This window comes from Xyrauchen texanus, chromosome 5, assembly GCF_025860055.1.
Source record: "Xyrauchen texanus isolate HMW12.3.18 chromosome 5, RBS_HiC_50CHRs, whole genome shotgun sequence".
NCBI classification, from domain to species: domain Eukaryota; kingdom Metazoa; phylum Chordata; class Actinopteri; order Cypriniformes; family Catostomidae; genus Xyrauchen; species Xyrauchen texanus.
The window spans coordinates 25,519,874-25,543,433 of record NC_068280.1 but is presented as its reverse complement, the minus strand read 5'-3'; the positions used below and the strand labels follow the sequence as shown (position 1 = coordinate 25,543,433).

The 23,560-nt window shown below is 39.6% G+C and overlaps 1 protein-coding gene across 1 annotated transcript in view; it reads left to right on the top strand.

Annotated features, from left to right (window-relative positions):
• Positions 1–23,315, top strand: part of pwp2h (PWP2 small subunit processome component) — an 87,211-nt gene extending 63,896 nt beyond the window's left edge. The window contains exons 16-22 of the mRNA XM_052126598.1: positions 9,618–9,726; positions 9,892–9,957; positions 10,065–10,283; positions 10,422–10,572; positions 19,303–19,377; positions 19,542–22,111; positions 22,765–23,315. Coding sequence (XP_051982558.1) covers positions 9,618–9,726; positions 9,892–9,957; positions 10,065–10,283; positions 10,422–10,572; positions 19,303–19,377; positions 19,542–19,716 — 795 coding nt within the window. The 3' untranslated portion in view covers positions 19,717–22,111; positions 22,765–23,315. The remainder of the gene's footprint in view (positions 1–9,617; positions 9,727–9,891; positions 9,958–10,064; positions 10,284–10,421; positions 10,573–19,302; positions 19,378–19,541; positions 22,112–22,764) is intronic.
• The last annotated feature ends 245 nt before the right edge of the window (positions 23,316–23,560 follow it).

Here is a 23,560-nt window from a genome sequence, read left to right as displayed (position 1 = left end):
CCCCGATAAGAAAGACGTCTTAAATGTGGTGAGTCTGTCCGCAAGTAAAATCACCAGACGAATTGAAGAAATGGGGTATAATGTACAGGTCCTTCTCAAAAAATTAGCATATTGTGATAAAGTTCATTATTTTCCATAATGTAATGATAAAAATTAAACTTTCATATATTTTAGATTCATTGCATACCAACTGAAATATTTCAGGTCGTTTATTGTTTTAATACTGATGATTTTGGCATACAGCTCATGAAAACCCAAAATTCCTATCTCAAAAAATTAGCATATCATGAAAAGGGTCTCTAAACGAGCTATTAACCTAATCATCTGAATCAACTAATTAACTCTAAACACCTGCAAAAGATTCCTGAGGCTTTTAAAAACTCCCAGCCTGTTTCATTACTCAAAACCGCAATCATGGGTAAGACTGCCGACCTGACTGCTGTCCAGAAGGCCATCATTGACACCCTCAAGCAAGAGGGTAAGACACAAAGAAATTTCTGAACAAATAGGCTGTTCCCAGAGTGCTGTATCAAGGCACCTCAGTGGGAAGTCTGTGGGAAGGAAAAAGTGTGGCAAAAAACGCTGCACAACGAGAAGAGGTGACCGGACCCTGAGGAAGATTGTGGAGAAGGACCAATTCCAGACCTTGGGGGACCTGCGGAAGCAGTGGACTGAGTCTGGAGTAGAAACATCCAGAACCACCGTGCACAGGCGTGTGCAGGAAATGGGCTACAGGTGCCGCATTCACCAGGTCAAGCCACTTTTGAACCAGTGGCTACAGAGAAGCAGCACTGGACTGTTGCTCAGTGGTCCAAAGTACTTTTTTCGGATGAAAGCAAATTTTGCATGTCATTCGGAAATCAAGGTGCCAGAGTCTGGAGGAAGACTGGGGAGAAGGAAATGCCAAAATGTCTGAAGTCCAGTGTCAAGTACCCACAGTCAGTGATGGTCCACTGTGTTTTATCAAGGGCAGGGTCAATGCAGCTAGCTATCAGGAGATTTTGGAGCACTTCATGCTTCCATCTGCTGAAAAGCTTTATGGAGATGATTTCATTTTTCAGCACGACCTGGCACCTCCTCACAGTGCCAAAACCACTGGTAAATGGTTTACTGACCATGGTATTACTGTGCTCAATTGGCCTGCCAACTCTCCTGACCTGAACCCCATAGAGAATCTGTGGGATATTGTGAAGAGAAAGTTGAGAGACGCAAGACCCAACACTCTGGATGAGCTTAAGGCCGCTATCGAAGCATCCTAGGCCTCCATAACACCTCAGCAGTGCCACAGGCTGATTGCCTCCATGCCACGCCGCATTGAAGCAGTCATTTCTGCAAAAGGATTCCCGACCAAGTATTGAGTGCATAACTGAACATAATTATTTGAAGGTTGATTTTTTTTTTTTTTGTATTAAAAACACTTCTTTTATTGGTCGGATGAAATATGCTAATTTTTTGAAATAGGAATTTTGGGTTTTCATGAGCTGTATGCCAAAATCATCAGTATTAAAACAATAAAAGACCTGAAATATTTCAGTTGGTGTGCAATTAATCTAAAATATATGAAAGTTTAATTTTTATCATTACATTATGGAAAATAATGACCTTTATCACAATATGCTAATTTTTTGAGAAGGACCTGTATATGCCCAGCTGAAGGAAAAAGTGAAAGAATTAGATTTTTTTGCATTAGTGCTGGATGAAAGTAATGACGTGCAGGACACGGCACAGCTGCTCATTTTTATTCGCGGAGTTGGCTCAAACTTTGAAGTGTCCGAGGAGCTGGCAGCCCTAAAAAGTCTCAAAGGTACTACGACAGGGGAGGATATTTTTGGTAAAGTGTGCCAAACGATAGAAGAGTTGGATCTGGTTTAAGCTGGCCAGCATCACGACTGACGGAGCTCCTAGTATGGTTGGCGCGTCAAGGGGACTGATAGGACGCATGAATAGAGAAATGGAGGAAAGAGGTCTCATGCCCCCTTTACAAGTACACTGCCTAATTCACCAGCAAGCACTGTGCTGCAAAATTCTGAAGTGGGAATCGATTATGAAAGTGGTGTCATGTATAAACTTCATCAGCGCAAACGGACTTAAACACAGGCAGTTCCAAGTCTTTCTGTCCGAGCTAGAGTCTTCTCACGGAGATGTGCTTTACCACACAGAAGTCCGATGGTTAAGCCGGGGCAGAGTTTTGAGGCGTTTTACTGAGCTGCTACCGAAATCAATGTTTTTCTTCTGACAAAGGGCAAAACTGTCCCAGAACTGATCGACACAAAATGGAAATGGGACCTCGCCTTTATAACAGATGTGACAGAAATGTTGAATGGCCTAAACGTGCAGCTCCAAGGCAAGGGGAAACTAATATGTGACATGTATTCCCACATAAAAGCATTTGAGGTGAAACTAGCACTGCTTGTGGGACAAGTGCAAAAGCAAGACTTCACCCATCTCCCTGTTACCCAAAGCCTCTCAGCTGAGAAACCAGTGGTCCCATTCCCAGCTGAAAAGTCAGTGGAAGCGCTGGAAATGCTGAAGGCGGAGTTTGATGTGCGATTCCGTGAGCTACATGTCCACGCTAAAGAAATCCGCCTTTTTCCGAACCCTTTTGCTGCTGACATTGACGAAGCCCTGCCTTCTTATCAGTTTGAGTTGGATGAGTTACAGAACTGTGATGTTCTGAAAGACGCGTTTAAGCCCAACAGCCTCATTGAATTCTATACTGCCCTCCCTAACGAGACCTACCAAACATCAGAAGGAATGCAATGAAGATGTCCACACTTTTTGGCGGCACGTATATCTGTGAGCAAACCTTTTCACGCATGAAACTGATGAAAAATCCGATGAGATCAAGACTCACTGATGAACATTTGCATCAGTCTTTGAGACTGGCTGTGACAGGAATGGAACCTGACATTGGACTTCTCACCAGCCAGAAACAAGCCCATAGTTCACACTGATTAGCCTAATACGCATGAGTAAGTAAATAATTTGATTTCAATAGCAATGAATATGAAAAAATGTCATTACGATATTAATAATGCTCTTTTAATAGGCTATATATCACTTGATATGTATGGTGCATAAATAATAAATTAATCTAGCATTAGGAGGCATAATACTGTAAATCCATTTAAATTCATAATAAAATTTCCACAATAAATTACTCCGGCCCATGCCATGTTTTTGTTAGACTACGGCCCTCCATTATAGAAAGGAAAAATTCTGTGGCCCTCATAGAAAAAAGTTTGGGGACCCCTGGTCTACATAATGTTACAGTTACAAGTATGTCTCCTTTTTTTTTTTTTTTTTTTTTGACAGCTTGAATTAAGTTTTCAATGCAACATACAGGGAAATTGCATAATAAACGTAGCCATTTTTAATTGTTCAGTTTGCAGTTATACCAGTTTCATACACTAACCTGCACATGCATCACTGTCACTTTGTTAATTCTTGAAGAACAAAAGCCATCTAAAAGTTGTAACTTTGGACTGTCATCAGCTCATATCTGTGACTTGTCCATGCTGCGACCAGCTTCAGTAAATGTTATGTCACCCCCTTGTGGTCTCCCAAAGCTATTACATATGATTGAGCATGCAAATTTGCTCAGTTTGCAAGTAAGCTGGTTTCACTGCAGCGTTCTGCGAGAGTTTTCTCTGAAAATGCTTTGTTTAAGTGATTGCTGGGGCTTATTCTATAAGCTTGCATGATAAGGTCTGCTTTTGGCCATGACACATAGAAGCACGTCTTTACCAAGTTAAGACAGCCAAATTAGGCAATGGTACACATCGCTATCTTAGGCCATTAGATTAAACATTTGGTCATGCAAACCAATGTGTACTCCCTGTGCACATGTCATTTTGGAGCAGCAGCCGTACACAAGTTTTGGCGGTAGATCTGCTTTTGTGGGGGGTTGTGTTTTGTGCATTTCTGCACCTTACCTGATTATTTGGGTGATTTTGTTTATGTCTAGTTGTGCAGCATGTCTTGTAATTTTCAGCTGTGCTGACGGCACGGCACGCACGCTGCATGAGTTTGTTTGTGGCCTGCTTACTGCTTATTCTTATTCTCAAACGTTCATCGTTATAGTCATCGTTCATAGTTATATTCTTTGTCATTTTACCGCGTTTCAGGTTTTTTTTGCTTTTCTCCTGTTTCATCTGCGTGTATTTTTCCTGTTGCTGCTGGCACCTAGCTAGAGTCTGTGTTTTTAGCCTGCTAGCTTTTTTTTTTATTTTTTTTTTTAGATCGCTTATATATCTGTTTTCAGCCTTTAATCCTTAACATCTGCCATTTTAAACGCGCATCAGGTTTTCCCTCGTATTATTCTCTTATCGCGATTCAACTGCGCGCAAATTCCACCTGCAGCCGCGTTCTATTTTTATCGCGATTAAACGGGTGCATTTTTTTCAGTGCGCACCCGTTTTTTCTCCTCTGCGGTTCACAGATTATTGCATCGATCTCAAAGCACCGTTTATCAAGAACAACCAACAACAATTACGTGAGAAATTCACATCAATCTCAAACCCTCACCGCTCGGGAACAACAAACAATTTGCGGTAAGTCATGGCATCCGCTCATGTTATTTCTTCCTGCATTGCATGTCACATGTTTACAATAGCCTCCTCCGTCTGCAGCGAGGGATTCACTTGTGATAAATTTAAGGAATTAGTCAGGCTGACGGAGAAGGTTAATGAGTTAGAGACTCGCATCCGAACGCTAGTGGAGGTCAGTGAGAAAGAGAAACCGGTAGATACTGTTTCGGATGCGGGCAGTACAGAGAGCAACATGCGCACTTTGGTTACGGCTATAGAGCCCCTGCAGCAGGGCATTTGGGTGACATCTCGGCGGCATACTCGCTCAGCAAAGAGACACCACTCTCCCGTTCCTGTTAGGGTTTCCAATCAATTCTCCCCACTCAGTGATACACCCATTGAGAATCATTTTGAAAGAGCCCTTGTTATCGGTAATTCTATTGTAACATGGAAATAGAGACTCCAGCCACTATTGTTAATTGCATTTCAGGGGCCAGAGCGTCTGACAATTTACAAGTGCTGGCTAATGCTAAATGTAGATTTTCTAAACTTGTTATCCATGTCGGCACTAACGATGTCCGCTTCGCCAGTCGGAGATCACTAAAGATAATGTTAAAGAGGTGTGCAAATTTGCAAATTTTCAAATCAGACACTGTAATATGCTCTGGTCCCCTCCCTGCTCATCGTGGTGACGAGGTTTATAGTAGATTAGTGTCACTGGATGTCTGAGTGGTGTCTGAAGAATAAAATAGGATTTATAGACAATTGGAAGAGTTTTTGGGGTAGACCTGACCTGCTAAAGAGAGACGGACTCCATCCCTCCAGGGAAGGTGCCGCTCTATTATTTTGGCTCATAGTCTTAATAATGATAGTAATTGACTAACTGGGGCCCAGGTCAGGAAGCAAACAAACTGGTTAATCCGAACGTCTGCTAGCTGCCTTGAGACGTCCCACAGGTCACATAAACTACAACACATAGAGACTGTATCACCTAGATATCTCAGAGACTGTGTCTGTTCCCCGAACTACCAAACACAATACCCTCACTAAATCATTAAAAAAAAAATTTGATTAAGGTCAAACTTGAACAAAACAAACAAATTAAAAATACACATCATATAAAAATAGGGCTACTAAACATTAGATCTCTTTCTACCAAAGCACTAATTGTCAATGAAATGATTACAGATCATAGATTGGATGCGCTCTGTTTGACTGAAACCTGGCTTAAACCGGATGAATATATTAGTTTAAATGAATCTATTCCCCCAGGTTATTGTTATAAACATGAGCCTCGTCTGAAGGGTCGAGGAGGAGGTGTTGCTACAATTTACAGTGAAGTTTTTGGTGTTACTCAGAGGACAGGATATAAATGTAAGTCTTTTGAACTAATAATGCTTAATGTGACACCGTCAAATATAAATAAAAAATCTCTGTCATCCTTTACCCTTGCTACAGTGTATAGATCACCCAGGCCTTATTCTGATTTCCTTAGTGAATTTGCCAATTTTTTTTTATCAGATCTTGTAGTTACTGTAGATAGAGACTTAATTGTTGGTGACTTCAACAGTCACGTAGATAATGAAAATTATACATTGGGATTAGCATTTATTGATATTCTCAACTCTCTTGGAGTCAGACAAAATGTAACCGGACCAACTCAACACCATAATCATACACTAGATTTAATTCTTTCATATGGAGTTGATGTTGATAATATAGAAATTCTGCAGCAGAGAAATGACATCTCTGATCATTACCTTGTCTCTTGTATGCTGCAATCAACTAATGTTACTCAATTTACACCATGCTATCATTCAGGTAGAACTATTCTTTCGACCACTAAAGATAGCTTCACTAATAATCTTCCAGATTTATCTCATGCACTCAATAAACCCCAAAGCCCAGAAGAACTTGATGAAATATCAAAAAATATAAATGCAGTCTTCTCTAGTTCCCTTGATATTGTCGCCCCACTTCGATTAAAGAAATAAGCCCTGCACCATGGTACAATGATCACACTCATGCTCTCAAGAGAGCAGCTTGGAAAATGGAGCACATGTGGAAAAATACAAAATTAGAAGTATTTCGTGGTGCATGGAAGATAGTGTCTGTTGCTACAGACAGGCACTAAAAGCTGCCAGGTCAGCATATTTTAGTAAACTCATAGAAAATAACCACAATAATCCTAGATGTTTATTCAGTACTGTGGCTAAATTGGTTCGGAATAAAGCTTCAACAGAACCAGATATTACGTCACAATTCAAGAGTAATAACTTCATGAATTTCTTTACAGATAAAATTTAAATAATCAGAAATAAAATTGGAATTTTGCAATCATCTGTCATCGCTCCTCAGAAAACAGTGCCTAATAATTTTCCTCACGTGCAACTTCAATCTTTCTCTGTCATAGGTCAAGAAGAGCTAACAAAACTTATCGAAACATCAAAAGCCACAACTTGTTTGTTAGATCCTATACCAACTAAGCTCTTAAAAGAGGTATCTCCTGTAATCTCAGAACCTCTCCTTAATATCATTAACTCCTCGCTATGCTTAGGACATCTCCCAAGAAACTTTAAAATGGCAATTATCAAACCGCTTATTAAGAAGCCACAACTTGATCCTGGAGAACTTGCTAATTATAGACAGATTTAAAATCTCCTGTTTATTTAAAAAATACTAGAAAATAAAGTATCCTCCCAAATATGTTCATTTCTACAGAGACATAGTACATATGAAGAATTTCAATCAGGATTTAGGCCTCATCACAGTACAGAGACTGCACTAATCAGCGTTACAAACGACTTGCTCTTATCATCTGATCGGGGCTGCATTTCTCTTCTAGTGCTTTTCACTCTTAGTGCTGCATTCGACACGATAGATCACGACATTCTCTTGAATAGGCTGGAGAATTATGTTGGAATTTGTGGAGTTGCATTAGCATGGTTTAGGTCATATTTAGCAGACCGCTACCATTTTGTTTATGTAAATGAGGAATTGTTAAACCAAACAAAAGTAAAATATGGAGTGCCACAGGGATCCGTTTTAGGGCCTCTGCTTTTCTCTTTGTATATGCTTCCCGTGGGAGATATTATCAGGATCATGGAATAAGTTTCCACTGCTATGCTGACGATACACAACTTTATATTTCTTCAAAACCTGATGAGATCACAATTCTCTAAATTAGCAGTGTATCAGTGAAATAAAAGAAATTTCCTTCTACTCAATTCTGACTAAACAGAGGTACTAATTATTGGACCAAAAAACTCAAAAAAAAATAAGCTGCTAAAATATAATTTGACTCTAGATGGATGTACTGTTACATCATCTTCAACAGCGAAGAACTTAGGTGTTATGTTTGATACCAATCTGTCCTTTGAAAATCAAATTACAAATGTTTGTAGAACAGCATTATTCCACCTAAGAAATATTGCTAAATTAAGGCACATGCTCTCTGTTGCTGATGCAAAAAACTAATTAATGCATTCATGACCTCAAGACTAGATTATTGTAATGCATTACTGGGAGGATGTCCAGCAAGATCAATAAATAAAATTAAATTGGTTCAAAATGCAGCCGCCAGAGTGCTAACAAGAACCAAGAAATATGATCATATTAGCCCCATTTTATCATCGTTACATTGGCTATCTGTTAAATTCCGTATTAATTTTAAAATTCTGTTAACTACGTACAAAGCTTTGAATGGTCTAGCTCCGCAGTACTTAAGTGATCTTCTACCACGCTATATTCCAAAACGTTCATTAAGATTGCAAAATTCTGGCCTGTTAATAGATCCTAGAATATAAAAATCCACCAAAGGAGGTAGATCCTTTTCATATTTGGCTCCTAAACTATGGAATAGTCTCCCTAACACTGTTTGAGATGCAGACACACTCTCTCAGTTTAAGTCTAGACTAAAGACTCATCTATTTAGCCAGGCATACACCTAATTTATCCTCCAACCCACAATTAGTCTGCTTTAGTTGGGTCTGCCGGAACCAGAAACCAGAAACATTGAGCATGATCTCTAACTCTGCAATAAATTTAACGGCATCTATGCTAATATTATTTTATTTGTTTCCATGTCTCAACCTCGGGACTCCTATCCTGAGATCACCAGAAGCGGCTGGATCCAGCTCCATTCCTGCTTCGTGTTGGACTCCACTGCTATGTGTCGCTGAATGATTGTGACTAAATGCAGCCGGTGCCAGCCTAACATCACTTCAGTCTATTATGATGACTTCAGAGGATGAACTGGTGAACTGAATCACCTCGGTCTATTGATGACTAACTATTGCCAACAAAAGCCCTTCATCAGCCAATTAACAAGAACAATTGCATCTATGTGAACTTCTGCAATTAATCAAGGATGGACTTCAAATACATTGATCATTTATCTTACAGTTCAAAAACAATCAATGTTTAAACACTGACCCTTAACACTTACTTAGTTTAATAATTTTAAACCATGACTTTAACTATACATAAGTATTATTTACATTATATTCATGATGTTAGCCAGAGGGGAACTGGTCCCCACAGTGAGTCTGGTTTCTCCCAAGGTTATTTTTCTCCATTAATCTACATCTTATGGAGTTTTAGGGTTCCTTGCCACAGTCGCCTACAGCTTGCTCACTGGGGTTATTAATACAACTATTATTTAATTATTTTTAAACACAATTAATAATCGTATTTTATCTAATTACACAATGATGATTCATCGACTTTATAGACATTACAGTTTTATCGTCTGTTAATGCTGATCTTCTGTAAAGCTGCTTTGAAACGATGTGTGTTGTGAAAGGTGCTATACAAATAAAATTGGACTTGACTTGTGCAACTGCAGCAGCATTATGCAAGCATCAAATGGTTAAATCGGTATGTCTGTATGTTCTTTCAGTAGCAAGTCTCTGTACTTGCTCTGCAGTGTAGCAGATCTAGTCTGCTAAGACCAATATCCAATGTGTCATACCCACATTAACATGATAGATCTTTCAGAGAGTATGACTAAAATACACTTGGCACTTCACAATTATTTCACACTAGGTATAAACTACATACATTTCTGTCCTGTCCTTACTTTTTCAGGAGTTTCTGGACAGGCGTAAGATGACAGAGTTTGGGAGTCTGTCCATTTTGGATGAGGGAACAGGAGATGGAGATGGAGTGGAGCTCAGTCTTCCTGGAGTCAAGCGAGGTGAGCCCATGCATACCATTTATTAATAAACCTGCCATTAAGTTCAGTTGCCAATCATTACCCTGCAATTTATACTCTGCATTTGATAGTTGTTGTCTGCTTTCTTTGAACGTTATTATTAGATTGTGCGTGCATCTCTCTCGTCTTATACTCCTCATCTCACAGGTGATAGGAGCTCACGGCATTTTAAACCAGAGATCCGTGTCAGTTCTCTCCGTTTCTCACCTACTGGTATAGTTTTTATCTGTATAGAACAAAACATACACATTTCTGAAAGCTATACTATTTTATTGAAAAACAAACTGAATGATTCAGTTTTGGCATTCTTCTCTCTTTAGGGCGGAGTTGGGCGGCAGCCTCTACTGAAGGTTTGCTGATCTATTCTCTGGATGCTTCACTTGTGTTTGACCCCTATGATCTGGACATGGATGTCACCCCAATAAGCATACGGCAGCAGGTGAAGAAGAAAGAGTGGGCAGCGGCCATTTTGCTGTCTTTTCGTCTGAATGAAACATCACTCGTAAGAGAGGTTCTGGAGGCAGTGCCTTATGACCAAAGTGCGTGCCCTCTTGAAATTGTCAAAAATATCTATTGTGATTTCTTGCCGTTTCCAAAATGTTCTTGATTTTATGTGGAATTGTTTTTAACATTTGTTCAAAATAATTTAGTTTACAAGTCATTATTTGATGCTTCAGTTCCAGTGGTATGCAGCTCACTGCCAGATGTTTATGTGGATAAGCTTCTGGACTTTGTGGCCTCGACATTGGAAAGGTCAAACCATCTTGAGTTCTATCTCACCTGGTCTCAGTGTCTGCTCACATTACATGGACAAAAGCTCAAGAATCGGTATGTAGTCATTTTTCCATCCAAGTTGTGAATTAAACTGCAAAGAATCTGAATATTGCAAAAACTGTTTGTAAATAAAGCAGCGTTTCCATTCAATGTAATGAATAATTTGCAGTTTACAGCACTCAGACAAAACGTTCTCAGGAACATAAGTTTTGCTTTTGATCGGTGGTAGATGCCTAATAGCTGTGAACGAAAGCACGTTAGGCAGTTCTGGTAGATAATTATCCCTTCGCTAAGCCCTGCCTTTAAAAGCGTTTCTGACCAATTCTGTCTTGGCAACTGTTGCCGTCCGTCATTTCTCTGACAAGCGTTTGCTTTTTTCAAATGAGAGTCTACGGGAGTAACGTGTGTTCAAGTAGTTTTATGCAGAATTTTAAAGAAATCATCCCAAAAAAATTTTTTTAAACCTTGTTCTGGTCACTTGGTAATCATGACATGAGGCACCCAGAGAGGATACACCATGTTTTTTCTTTCTTTTTTCACATCTTTAAATCTTGAGAAGAGCATGCTGTCGATTAAACTGTCAGCCCTCATTCCCAAATAAACATTTATAACATCAGCAAGGATACCTACATTTGCTCCAAGGTAAATTAAAGCCAATAACTTTAATTAATTTACAGTGCATTCAGAAAGTATTCAGACCCCTTCCTTTTTTTTCACATTTTGTAGCTTTATGCTAAAATGCTTTTAAATTATTTTTTCACATCAATCTACACTCCATACCCCAAAAACCACATTTTTTTTAAAGCTTTGCAAATGTGTGTGTGTGTGTGTGTGTGTGTGTGTGTGTGTATGTATGTATATATAAACTGATATCACATTGACATAAGTATTTAGAACCTATGCTGTGACACTTCAAATTTAGCTCAGGTGCTTCCCATTTCTCTAGATCATCTTTGAGATGTTTCTACACTTTGATTGGAGTACACCTGTGGCAAATTCAGTTGACTGGGCATGATTTGGAAAGGTACACACCTGTCTATATAAGGTCTCACAGCTGACAATGGTTATCAGAGCAAAAACAAATTAATGAGTTCAAAGGCGAACTGCCTGCAGAGACAGGATTGTGTCTAGGCACATATCTGGGGAAGGCTACAAATGTTTTTTGGCTGCATTGAAGATTCCCAAGAGCACTGTAGACTAGGACTGTCGCGGTTAAGAAATTTCCTTTGCGGTTATTATGGGGGGCTCAATAGCGCAATATGCGGTATTACCACCGTTTTCTTTTTTACATTATTTTACAAACCTAATTTGTCCTGATTTTACTGCATACAAAGCTCTATTGTTGAGTTATGTAGTATATATTGTTGCTTTGTAACTGACAGAGAGACACGTTTTAAAACATTTTTGTTTATTGTTAAATGCCAAACGGCAACAAGAACATGCCTTTTCCAATAAAAAAAATTAAAGAAATCAAAGAGTTCTAAAGTATCACATGAAAACAAGTAGCCTAATAAGAAAATGCCTTTTTCTAATTTGAAAACAAAAGAATTCTAAAAGTAGGCTATCACATGAAAACAATGTGTAGGCCTAAGTGAAAATACAGAGAATAAACTTAAGCCTTAACGAATGCGATTTAGACCTGGGTTATCATGTCCTTGTTTCGCGCTAGGAAAACCAACATATTAACCTTATGTGGTTTCAGGGAGGATCGCATGGGGGTAACAATATTCCCCGCGGCACTGAAAACCCTTTCTGACGGTGTGCTCATTGCACAAATACACATGTATTTGCGCGCGACTTTGGACAGCAGCGGAAATCTAGACTGATTATCGCGCCACCAGGACAGTGGATTCGCGTTGGAGTCGATGCTCTCCTCATGCAGATATCGCATGAGCTCGTTATCTGCTCGCGCTCTCTTTGGGTATGGGCGCTGACGCAGAGTTTGTCCGTGACTTCAGCAGGTCTCCAAGAGTCTTTTTCTTTGCTGCAGGTGGCACTTCTGCTTGCCCTTCGTCTCCAACCTCTGACGCACGGGCAGCGGTCTCTTCGTCCTCCACTCCCACCATCTCTTCGATGAGTGTGGATTTTGTCTCCGTGTCATTGATATGATCGCCCCTATATCGAGGATCTAAACAACACGCCTTTGCAAAAGTTTTTGTAAGGCAGCTGGTTCATACTTCCCATGTAGAACACCACACATTTTGTGCTTTATGTCTGATGTTAAGGTGGTATCCTCGGATGATGGTTTAAGCATATCTTCTGTCAGGAGTTTCAGGACGGGTTTGACTGAAGACACTGTAACGTAGCTCTCGCCAGACAGCAGATCCGTAAATTCAGCCGCGGGTTTCAGTGCTGCGTTCACGGACTCAAGGACAGCGATGTCCTGCCAGCTTGGATTTAGATGTTGATGTCTCCGGTCATCCAAAACTCTTCTGATAGCCGGGATTTCCTCTAAAACCCTTTCCACCATTTTCTGTTTGGTGCCCCATCTCGTAGCGCAGTCCTGAACAGAGTATTGGCCGTTAAATCATTGAATAGAAATTAGCCAAGGACATCATCTACTAATTAGCCTACCAAAATAAATTATAGACTAGGCTACATTTTAAATTATTTATTCGTTTCAATATAGGCTATTTTTACTAAACAAAAAATAGGCCTACATTTAAAATATCCCGACTGCTAAAATAATTATACTAAATGTGCACAGACATTTTATGGATGTTAAATCGAGCTGAAGTTAAACTAAATATGTTTTTTTTCTTCAATATATCTTACCTTTTTGAAATAATTTTTGTTTCAAAATATTTATTTTAAACGAAAAATACATTAAATCCAGCAACAGACAAGTATTGTAACAGTATTGGTTTAATTTGTATAATTTGTTTTATTGCATTTTTTATTTATTGGCTAATAACATGATCAATAAGTTAGCAAATAGTTTAAATTTGATAACTTACCAGTATGAGGCCATGCTGAGGAATTTGAAGTTCAGCTTGTGCTTTCGCTAGATCTCTTCTCTTCAACCAGCTTTGAGAAAATGTACTAACCAGTGTGTGACACAGGCCCATTGCTCGGGCTGTGCGGTCTTTCACACTTGCCATTGCGTTTGTAACTGCCAAATGTAAATTGTGACCAAAGCAGTTCAGCCACGGCCAGTTCAACTTTTTGACTGCTGCAACTATGTTGGCCCCATTGTCTGTAGTGATACAGGCCAGCTTCTTCTCATCCAGGGACCACTCTTCAAATGTGTGCCGGAGAGCATCCGAAATATTGTCGGACGTGTGGTTTTCGGGCATGAACACTGTTTCGAGGCAATGTGATTTCAGAATCCATTCTATGCTGAGATACTGAACCGTTAGACTCATATAAGGAGTCATATTGACACTTGACCACATATCAGTTGTGGCAGAAAAGTAGTCAACATTCATAAGCTCGCTTTTAATCGATGTCTTTACCGTGCTGTACATTTTTGGCACAGCAGTTTCTGAAAAGTAGGTTTTGCCCGGCAACTCGTCTGCTTGTCAAATTTTTGAAGCATTGACTTGAATACAGGTTTCTCCACCGTGTTGAATGGAACCATCTCCTGAACTAGATACTGGGTAACAGCGGCTGTAAGGCATTTATGCCTGTTACTTTCATGGCTGTATTTTACAGATTTCCCAAAGGCTTCAGCTACTCCTAACTGTCGGCTGGTACCGGTCTCAGCTGTTCTTTTTGATGTTGCTCCGCGACCTGATGCTTGAGGGGCCAGCTGTGCATTAATGGCTGGATGACAGTTAGCGAGATGACACCTCAAATTAGATGTATTGCTGCGTGTCACAGGAACCTTTTTGCCGCAAATTTTGCATATCGGCTCATCTAAATTCGCTGGCTCGCCCTTTTCAGTGGGTTGAAAGCCGAAATGTTCCCAAACTGGCGACATGACATTAGGTTTTGGGACGAGAGCGACTGCCATCGTTTCAGTAGGCCTATTCAAAATAAACGAAACACCACATAGAGCTACAATGGTTCGTGGGAAAATGTCGTAACACTCTTGCATAATTATTAATTTATTTAACATTAAATGCACAGTGACAAATTGTAAAACAAAAAGGCCACAGCCTTATGGAAGAAAGAAAAAAAAACTGAACACTGCGATTGCTGCGGTTGCTTTCCTTCCTCTGCGGTTGGCTGGTCAATAGCGCGGTATTACAATATTGCGGTTATCGCGACAGCCCTACTGTGGACTCCATAATTCTTAAATGGAAGAAGTTTGGAACAACCAAAACTCTTCCTAGAGCTGACCGCCTTGCCAAACTAAGTAATCGGGGGAGAACGCCCTTTGTAAGAGAGGTGAACAAGAACGCAATAGTCACACTGGTTGGGCTTTATGGCAAAGTGACCAGACGGAAGTCTCTCCTTAGTGCAAGACACACACAAAAATCACCTAAAGGACTCTCAGATGGTGAGAAACAAGATTCTCTGGTCTGATGAAACGAAGATTGAACCGTTTGACCTAAATTCCAAGCATCACATCTTGAGGAAACCAGGCACCGCTTATCACCTTTTCCAGTACCGTCCCAGCGGTGAAGCATGGTGTTGGTAGTATCATGCTTTGGGGGTGTTTTTCAGTGGCAGGTACTGCAGGGATGAAGGAAAGCTGAACGCAGCACAATACAGAGATATCCTTAATGGTAACCTGGTCCAAAGCGCTCAAGACCTCAGACTAGGCCGAAGGTTCAGCATGATACCCAAAAAGACTTGAGGCTGTAATTGCTGTCAAAGGTGCTTCAACTAAGTACTGAGTTAAGGGTCTGAATACTTATTTCAATGTGATAATTTCAGTTTTTTCTTTTTAATAAATTTGCAGTTACAAAAATCTGGTTTTTGCTTTGTCATTAAGGGAGTATGGAGTGTATATTGATGTGAAAATGTTTTTTATAATTTAAAGCATTTTAGCATAAGACTGCAACATTACACAATGTGAAATGAAGGGGTCTGAATACTTTCTGAATGCACTGTATGTATTGATTTAGGTCTCAGTAAAGGCGATAGTAAATAAAGAGTTCAAAGCACCATATTTATGTGTTAGAGGTTATGAGCAGTTGTGTTGATATTCGTCCACTGTACAGATACAAACATTGTTTATCAAAATATATTGTGGCGGATTAGAATCCGGAACTCCTTGCACTAGAGGCGAAAACATTAGATTAGATTAGATTCAACTTTATTGTCATTGTGCAGAGTACAAGTACAAAGACAACGAAATGCAGTTAGCGTCTAACCAGAAGTGCAAAAAAGCAGAAAAGTGCAATGTGATATCAGGTCCATTGTCATTGTCAATTGTCACCGGGATGCAGAGCTAGAGTTCAGTAGGGTGACAGCTGCAGGAAAGAAGCTTCCTCAGAACCTACTGGTACGGGTGCGGAGAGACCTGAAACGCCTCCCGGAGGGGAGTGGGTTGAACAGTCTGTGGCTGGGGTGGGAACAGTCTTTGATGATGCTGCGCGCCTTACGCAAGCATCGTTTACCCTGGATGGCCTCGATGGAGGGGAGCGAGGAACCGGGGATGCGTTGGGCAGTTTTCACCACCCTCTGCAGTGCTTTCCGGTCATGGGCAGAGCAGTTGCTGTACCAAACTGTGACACAGTTGGTGAGGATGCTCTCGTTGGTGCAGCAGTAGAAGTTCACCAGGATCTGAGGAGACAGGTGGACCTTCTTGAGTCTCCTCAGAAAGAAGAGACGCTGGTGAGCCTTCTTGATCAGGGTAGAGGTGTTGAGGGTCCAAGAGAGGTCCTCAGAGATGTGGACACCCAGAAACTGGAAGCTGGTTACACGCTCCACCTCAGTCCCGTTGATGGAAATGGGTGTGTTTGTGTGCCAGCTTTAGACTTCCTGAAGTCCACAATGAGCTCTTTGGTCTTCTTGGTGTTGAGAGCCAGGTTGTTGTCAGTGCACCACGATGATAGGTGCTGGACCTCCTCCGTTGTTACTGATGAGACCAAGCACTGTAGTGTCGTCTGCGAACTTGACAATGGTGTTAGAGCCGTGTGCAGTCATAGGTGAAGAGGGAGTAAAGGAGAGGGCTCAGCACACATCCTTGTGGTACGCCGGTGTTCAGGGTGATGGTTGAGGAGGTGTGGTTAGCTAACCTAACAGACTGAGGTCTGTTGGTTAGGAAGTCCAGAATCCAGTTACAGAGGGAGGAATTGATGCCCAGTTCACTGAGTTTGGAGGGGATGATGGTGTTGAATGCTGAACTAAAGTCAATGAACAGCATTCTCACATAGGTGTTGCTATTGTCAAGGTGGGACAGAGTGAAGTGCCGTAGAAATGGCATCCTCTGTGCTCCTGTTCTGATGGTAGGTGAATTGGAAGGGGTCCAGTAAGGGTGATAAGCAGGTCTTGAGATGGGCCAGGACCAGCCTCTCGAAGCACTTCATAATGATGGGGGTGAGTGCAACGGGACGGAAGTCGTTAAGGCTTGTTGCATTGGTGTGTTTTGTTGTCCCTGTCGAAGTGGCCATAGAAGTGGTTCAGCTCATCAGGCAAAGAGGTGTCAGTGACGGGGGGGTGGAGTTAGTAGTTTTGTAGTCTGTGACGGCCTGGATGCCTTGCCACATGCGTCGGGGGTCAGAGTTGTTCTTGAAGTGATCCTCAGTCCTTAGCTTATGGTTGTGTTTGGCCTTTTTGATGCCCCTATTCAGGTTAGCCCTGGATGAGCTATAGGCTTGAGCATCACCTGATCTGAATGCAATGTCTCATGCCTTCAGCAGGAGTCTGACCTCACTGTTCATCCATGGCTTCTGATTAGGGAAAGTGGTAATCCGTTTGAGGGTGGTGACACTGTTGATGTTTGTGTTGATACAGTCCAGAACGGAGGAGGCATATGAATCAATGTCCGTGTGGGATTCCATGAGACCAAGCGGTCATTCTGGCTGAAATTATGCTAATCAATGGATTTATTATTGTTGATCTCCGTGATTTCGACTATGGCATGATTGTAACCGTAACTGCTGATCTCCTGGGATTTTCATGCACAACAGTCTCCGAAGTTTACTCAGAATGGTGCCAAAAACAAAAAACATCCAGTGAGTGGCAGATCTGCATACGGAAATACCTTGTTGATGAAAGGTCAACGGAGAATGGCCAGACTGGTTCGAGCTAATAGATAGGCTATGGTAACTCTGATAACCACTCAAAGTGAGCAGAATAGCATCTCAGAATGCACAACACGTCAAACCTAGAGGTGGATGGGCTACAACATTAGAAGACCTCGTCAGAAGCTATATTAGGATGATAGTGTTCCTTATAATGTGCTCAGTGAGTGTATACTGTATATATTAAATATACAATTTTAATTATATGTATTTTATGCACCAAACACTATATTGACATTTAAAAAGGTAAATCGTAAAACGTATATAAAGAGTGGTATAGAGGTTATAGTAAGATGGCATCATAATTTACATTTATGCATTTGGCAGATGCTTTTATCCAAAGCGACTTACAGAGTTAAATGCCTTGCTCAAGGACACAATGGTGGTAGCTGTGGGGGTCGAACCAGCGACCTTCTGATTACCAGTTTTACCAGTTATGTGGTTTAGACCACTACACCACCACCACTTATAATAGCTTGTAATGTTAAAAAACATGAGATATTTATAATGACAGAGCAGGCTGGATATATTCAAATACTTATACATATTAATTCAAACAAAGCTGAGTTTTATTTGTGTTTTTTGTTTGGTGGTAATGAATGTAATGGTGAATGAGAGATATACTTTACCTCAAAAGCTTGTTGTATCATATTTGATACATGGTTCAAATGTTGTAGATGATTTTATTAAAATAGCACGTTGAAATCAAAGCACAAATTGCTTATGTTCAGCAAATACTCATTTTTAAATATCAGTAACAATATAATCGTTATTGTCACTTTTACTTTTATTAAAATCAGCAAAGAATTCACATCAGAATGACAAGTGCAATTTTGTTATAAAAAAAAAATACTTCTATTTGGTGGCAGTAAACATCTACATTAGTACATTGTATACAACATTATTATCAACAAAAATTGTATTAATGATGCAGAGGCTTTAGAAAATTGTGTATAAAATGTCACCACTTTGTGACATTTTCATCCAAACCCCCCCCCATCTGTGACACCCATGTCAAACATGCATTACTCCCATAGATTATCGTTGGAAAAACGCAAATGCTTGTCAGAGAAATAGAGAACGGGAACAGTTGCTAGGATAGGATTGGTCCAAAACACTTCATAGGCATAGTTTATCAAAGGCTCAACTGTATCAAGTCATTTTAATTAAAGGCTTTTGCTCCTGCATATCAGAATGACCAGAGCAACATATGAGATGGTATGTGATGTCATTATCCAAGTGATTTATATATTCCCATAGCTTGTTGAAGCAAAGTCACTTTTTTATGCAAATATATATTCCTTTATAAATTCTATAGGAGTATATTTGATAAGTTTGTTTCCATTGTAGTTCATGCGCATGTCTTTGTATTGAATAAAAAAAGTATCCACCTCTAGCTAGTGTTTTTTTTCTTCTCCCCCCAAGATCTTTTCTTTTCATCCAGCATTTTTTTATGCGGTTATTCCAAAATTCACTTAAAAATACATTGATGGAAACTCTTCTAGTGACATGGTCTTTTCAGAATGAGCTCAGAAGGTTTGAATTTATAAATGTCTTATATTATTTTGCAGTCCTTATCTTCAAATGCATGTCAACAGATTATGTCCACACACAGTAAGACTGTTCAAATATGTCTTGTTTCCAGATCTGGAACTGTACTTCCTACTGTAAAGCAGCTGCTAAAGAGTATTCAAAGACACCATGATGATCTGTCCAAACTGTAAGCTTGACCATATCTAATATTTACCACAAAAATATATCAGTTATAGAATTCTTATTAATGGGTTTTCCTTTCTTAATATTTTGTCTTGGCTCAAACTTGAATTTGGTTCAGACTATTTATTCATCACTCATTAGCATTAAACACTTATGATTTCTTCACAGTTGTGACTGGAACATGTACAATATTCGCTATGCCAATGCTCTGTACAAACAGAGAGGGATGAAGAGAACAGCAACCGAGTCCATCAGTGATGAAGAACAGGAGGGGTCGGAGGAAATGTACTCGGAGGGTGAAGAGGAAAACCTGATGAGCGAGCCTGTAATGGTGGAAAACTGAAATGTCGATCATGACCAGTTAAAATAAAATAGAGCCAATAGGTCTTCAGAAGAAATGGAAAGTACTGTGCACAGACAGAGCCAGGGATTTAGTGCTGGACAAGATTGAATTTTGTTCTGTTGTTTTCTTGTTCAGGTGCATTCTTTCAGTGTAAACATGGACAGACAGCATCTACATGCCTGTTAGAACATGCCTGATGCATTTTACATATGGACATATAACTATTGATAATTATTAACTATTGTTAATTTTTTCTTATTCTTGTATGATGAAAATGTTGATTTAATTATAGAAAATGATGGCTTCTAATATGTTTTTGTTTTATTCACATGTTTTATTTCACGTCAATATTTTTATGGAACGTGAGAGTCTTGGCCAGTGAAATCCTGTGTAGTGGTAACACTAGCCAGAACTTGTGCCTGTAGCTCAAAAACCAACCCTGCATTTTGTTGATGAAATGGTAGTCAGCAATATGTGCAGGCACATCCTTGTTTTCCCAGAATGGGATGGGGGGCGTGACAGGATGGCGGAGAGAGCAGACGCTCTGTGATTAGCTCAGAGTAGCAAAACCTTTAAAATCAACGGAATAAACTTATAACTCATCAAAACCCTTATTTATCAGATGTAAAACTTATCCTAATAATTCAGACACGTGTAAGTAACCCTGAGCACCCCCTGGAGAACGATATTGTAGACCATAACATGGCTAGCACATAAGCTAATGCTAAATTGAAAGCTCTCCAAGCACACGACTACAGTAGTCCAGAAAGTATGGAAACTAATATCAGAGGAACCAAAAATACCTTAACATCGCCTTCCAAACCACCAGCACCACAGAAAAAGTCAAAATCAGACGACGTCGTGGCTGCTGGAGCCCATGCTGAAGACGCCTCTAACGCTGCGATCCTGGCTGCTATCGGCACTCTTCAAAACATGATGCAGGACTTCAAAGCGGATCTAAAGCAGAACACGCTGACCATAGCTAACATCGCGAAAGCGGTAGAGTTTAACTCGAAATCAAAGAATGTAAGGAACAGCCCCAAAAACTGCCCGTCGAGGTGAAACAACTCAAAGAGATGAACACAGATCTTGGAAAAAGAGCAGCAGAAGTGGAAAAAAGAGCTGCAGAGTTGGAGCGTTATAAAAGAAGATGGAACCTGCGAGTAAATGGCTTACAGGAAGAAAAAGACAAAAATACACGACAAATCATCTCTGATATCATCGGAAAGATTGTGCCACAATGGAGGGAGAAGATGGATTTCATCCTGGACTCGGTACACCGACTGGGGCCGAGTAACACCAACCGCCCTCGTCAGATCATCATGCAGTTCACAGGACGCCACTTCAGGGACGAACTCTGGCGGATCACCAAACTTCACCCCGTGTGCAAGGATCTCAACATCCGCTTCGCAGAAGACCTCACCAAAGAAGACAGAGAGGCACGGATGGCTGTGTGGCCGAAAGCTGAACAAGCAAGGAAGGCAGGTCTAAAGACAGTGTTCCGGGGCCCCCATGCTTTCATTAATGGACAAAGAGTCTCGCCATAGACACAACGATTCAGGGTTTTTGAATCCCGAAAACAAGTGAGTTGGAATGATAACGTTTTCTCAGGGTTTTGCTACTATTATATATTCCTAATAGGAAACTCTACTGTTGTTTAAGTTCAGTAATCCATTGTTGTTGATTGTTTGTTGTTTTGTTTTTGCCTATGTTCAGTTTAAAGAGTACCATCTCTCTAATGTCTGTTAATGCAAGGGGTTTAAGAGACATGACAAAGAGAAAAAGTATCTTCTTATTTTGTAAAGGGAAGACGTCAAATATAATTTTTTTGCAGGAAACGCATTCTAAGGATGATGATGTTATATTCTGGTGTAAACAATGGGGAGATGAAGCTTACTTTAGCCATGGCACTTCAAGATCAGCAGGAGTCGCCATCCTCCTAAATAACTTCAAAGGTCATATTGTGTCCCATAAAGCAGATGAGTTTGGTCACTGGCAGATTCTTATCATAAACATTGATGGTCTGAAATTCATCCTAGTCAACTTTTATGGCTATAACATTAGAAGAGAAAACCGAAACCAGCTACTTGAACAAATTGGCTTAGGGTAAACGTACCTATTAAGCTCAAGTTCCCATTAAGCACACTGCCATATTTGAGCTCAGATTATAAAAAGAAAAAGCAATGTATTTTCCTATTTGATGTTTTAACCAATTGATGTGTTTGTTACTACATACCTCCTGTAATTTTAAACCAATCAGACCATTGCACACTGAGATATGTGTATCTATGTGTTCACACTGTCTGGCGGCCATTTTGGAAGCTGTCTGAAAACTTTCACCAGAAGAGGAGCCCCTCAAATGTGCATTTTTTATATGTTTAAGCCTTTATTTTGGGTAAGTACATCTACTTATTGCAAAATTTAGAGATTAATGTTTAGACTTTTACATATTTTAACCTGGAACCTGGATGTGGAAAATAATTACAGTTAGATCTAAAAGATAGATTTAGCAACATAGCGCAGATGCTACAGAACATAGCCAGCTTACTAGCTGTATAAGATTGTGTGCTACACTAATATATTTCTTTACAGGCATTAATGGCTTGTGCTTTTATATCCATAATATTATAATTGTACATTTTATTGATAGTCTGTGGTTTTAAACTGCTGTAATTTGTAAAGAATTAATATTATTGTTAGGTGAGCTTAAAGGGTGCACTACTATGAAATCAATTAGAAAAAGCATAATTTCATAGATATTGTCAATAATAGTTGTTCATATACAAATTGGTATAAACTTAATCTAGGTCATGTATTATTTATTTAGCTAAATATTTTTTTTAAATTTCATGTAGTATTTATTAATTAACAAATAGTTTTTGCTCCAATTAAGCACAGTGCGCTCCCTTTAAGCTCATCCACATTGAACGTCTATGTAAATACTTCATAATCAGACTTATAATAACTAATATTATACTAGACTAATATTAACTGATGGTTGTCACCAAGTTAATCTTCATAAAAAGATTAATAAACTTATTTTCACAGTCTTAAGATGACAAAAGCCAGACGAAACTATAGTGAGGACGGAGAACACTACGTGATGAAATTTCTGAGCAGAGGTCCTGCTAACACGTATGCCCTGCCAGTGCTAGACAAAATTGAGGATGTTGAGAAAAAATTCATTCTGTGTAAGGCACAACTAGAGGGTGCAGGACCCTTCTACTTGAAGAACCACCAAGAGATAGACGATCTCTACAAAAAGAAGAGAATATAAATAGGTTGACATTATGAAGAGGCTTCATAATGTGGCTAGTTTCTGTGTTCATCCCCATGAATTAAATGTTTTATTGGTTTGTTTTGTTATTTAATTGTTCAATATGTGTTACTTTGCTGAACGTGGACTAGTCTAGATGTTGCAATGAGTTTGAATGACACGTCACTAAGCTACCTGATCAAATTGAATGCCTTGTTGCTTGATTTTAGTGTTCTGTTTTTTTGTGATTGACTCTGTACCTTCAAAAAAACCTTTTTTCAATCATTCCATAAAAAGGTTGTTTAAAATAAACAAGATTTTATAATAAAACTTGTTGTGAGCTTATTGGGAACAGGAGTCTGCTTAAAGGGTACACAAACGTACCCATTAAGCCCAGTCAGACTTTTTGCATTTAATGATGTACATTTTAATTTTATTGCTTTTGTCATTTAAAATAAATAAAATATTGTTGTTTAAGAGATTAATATTTTATTTTAACATAACTTTTTTTACTAAAACCAATGTCCTGTGCCCTAAAAATGTCTCAGTGTAGATTTTGGTGAGCTTAATAGGTACGTTTACCCTACA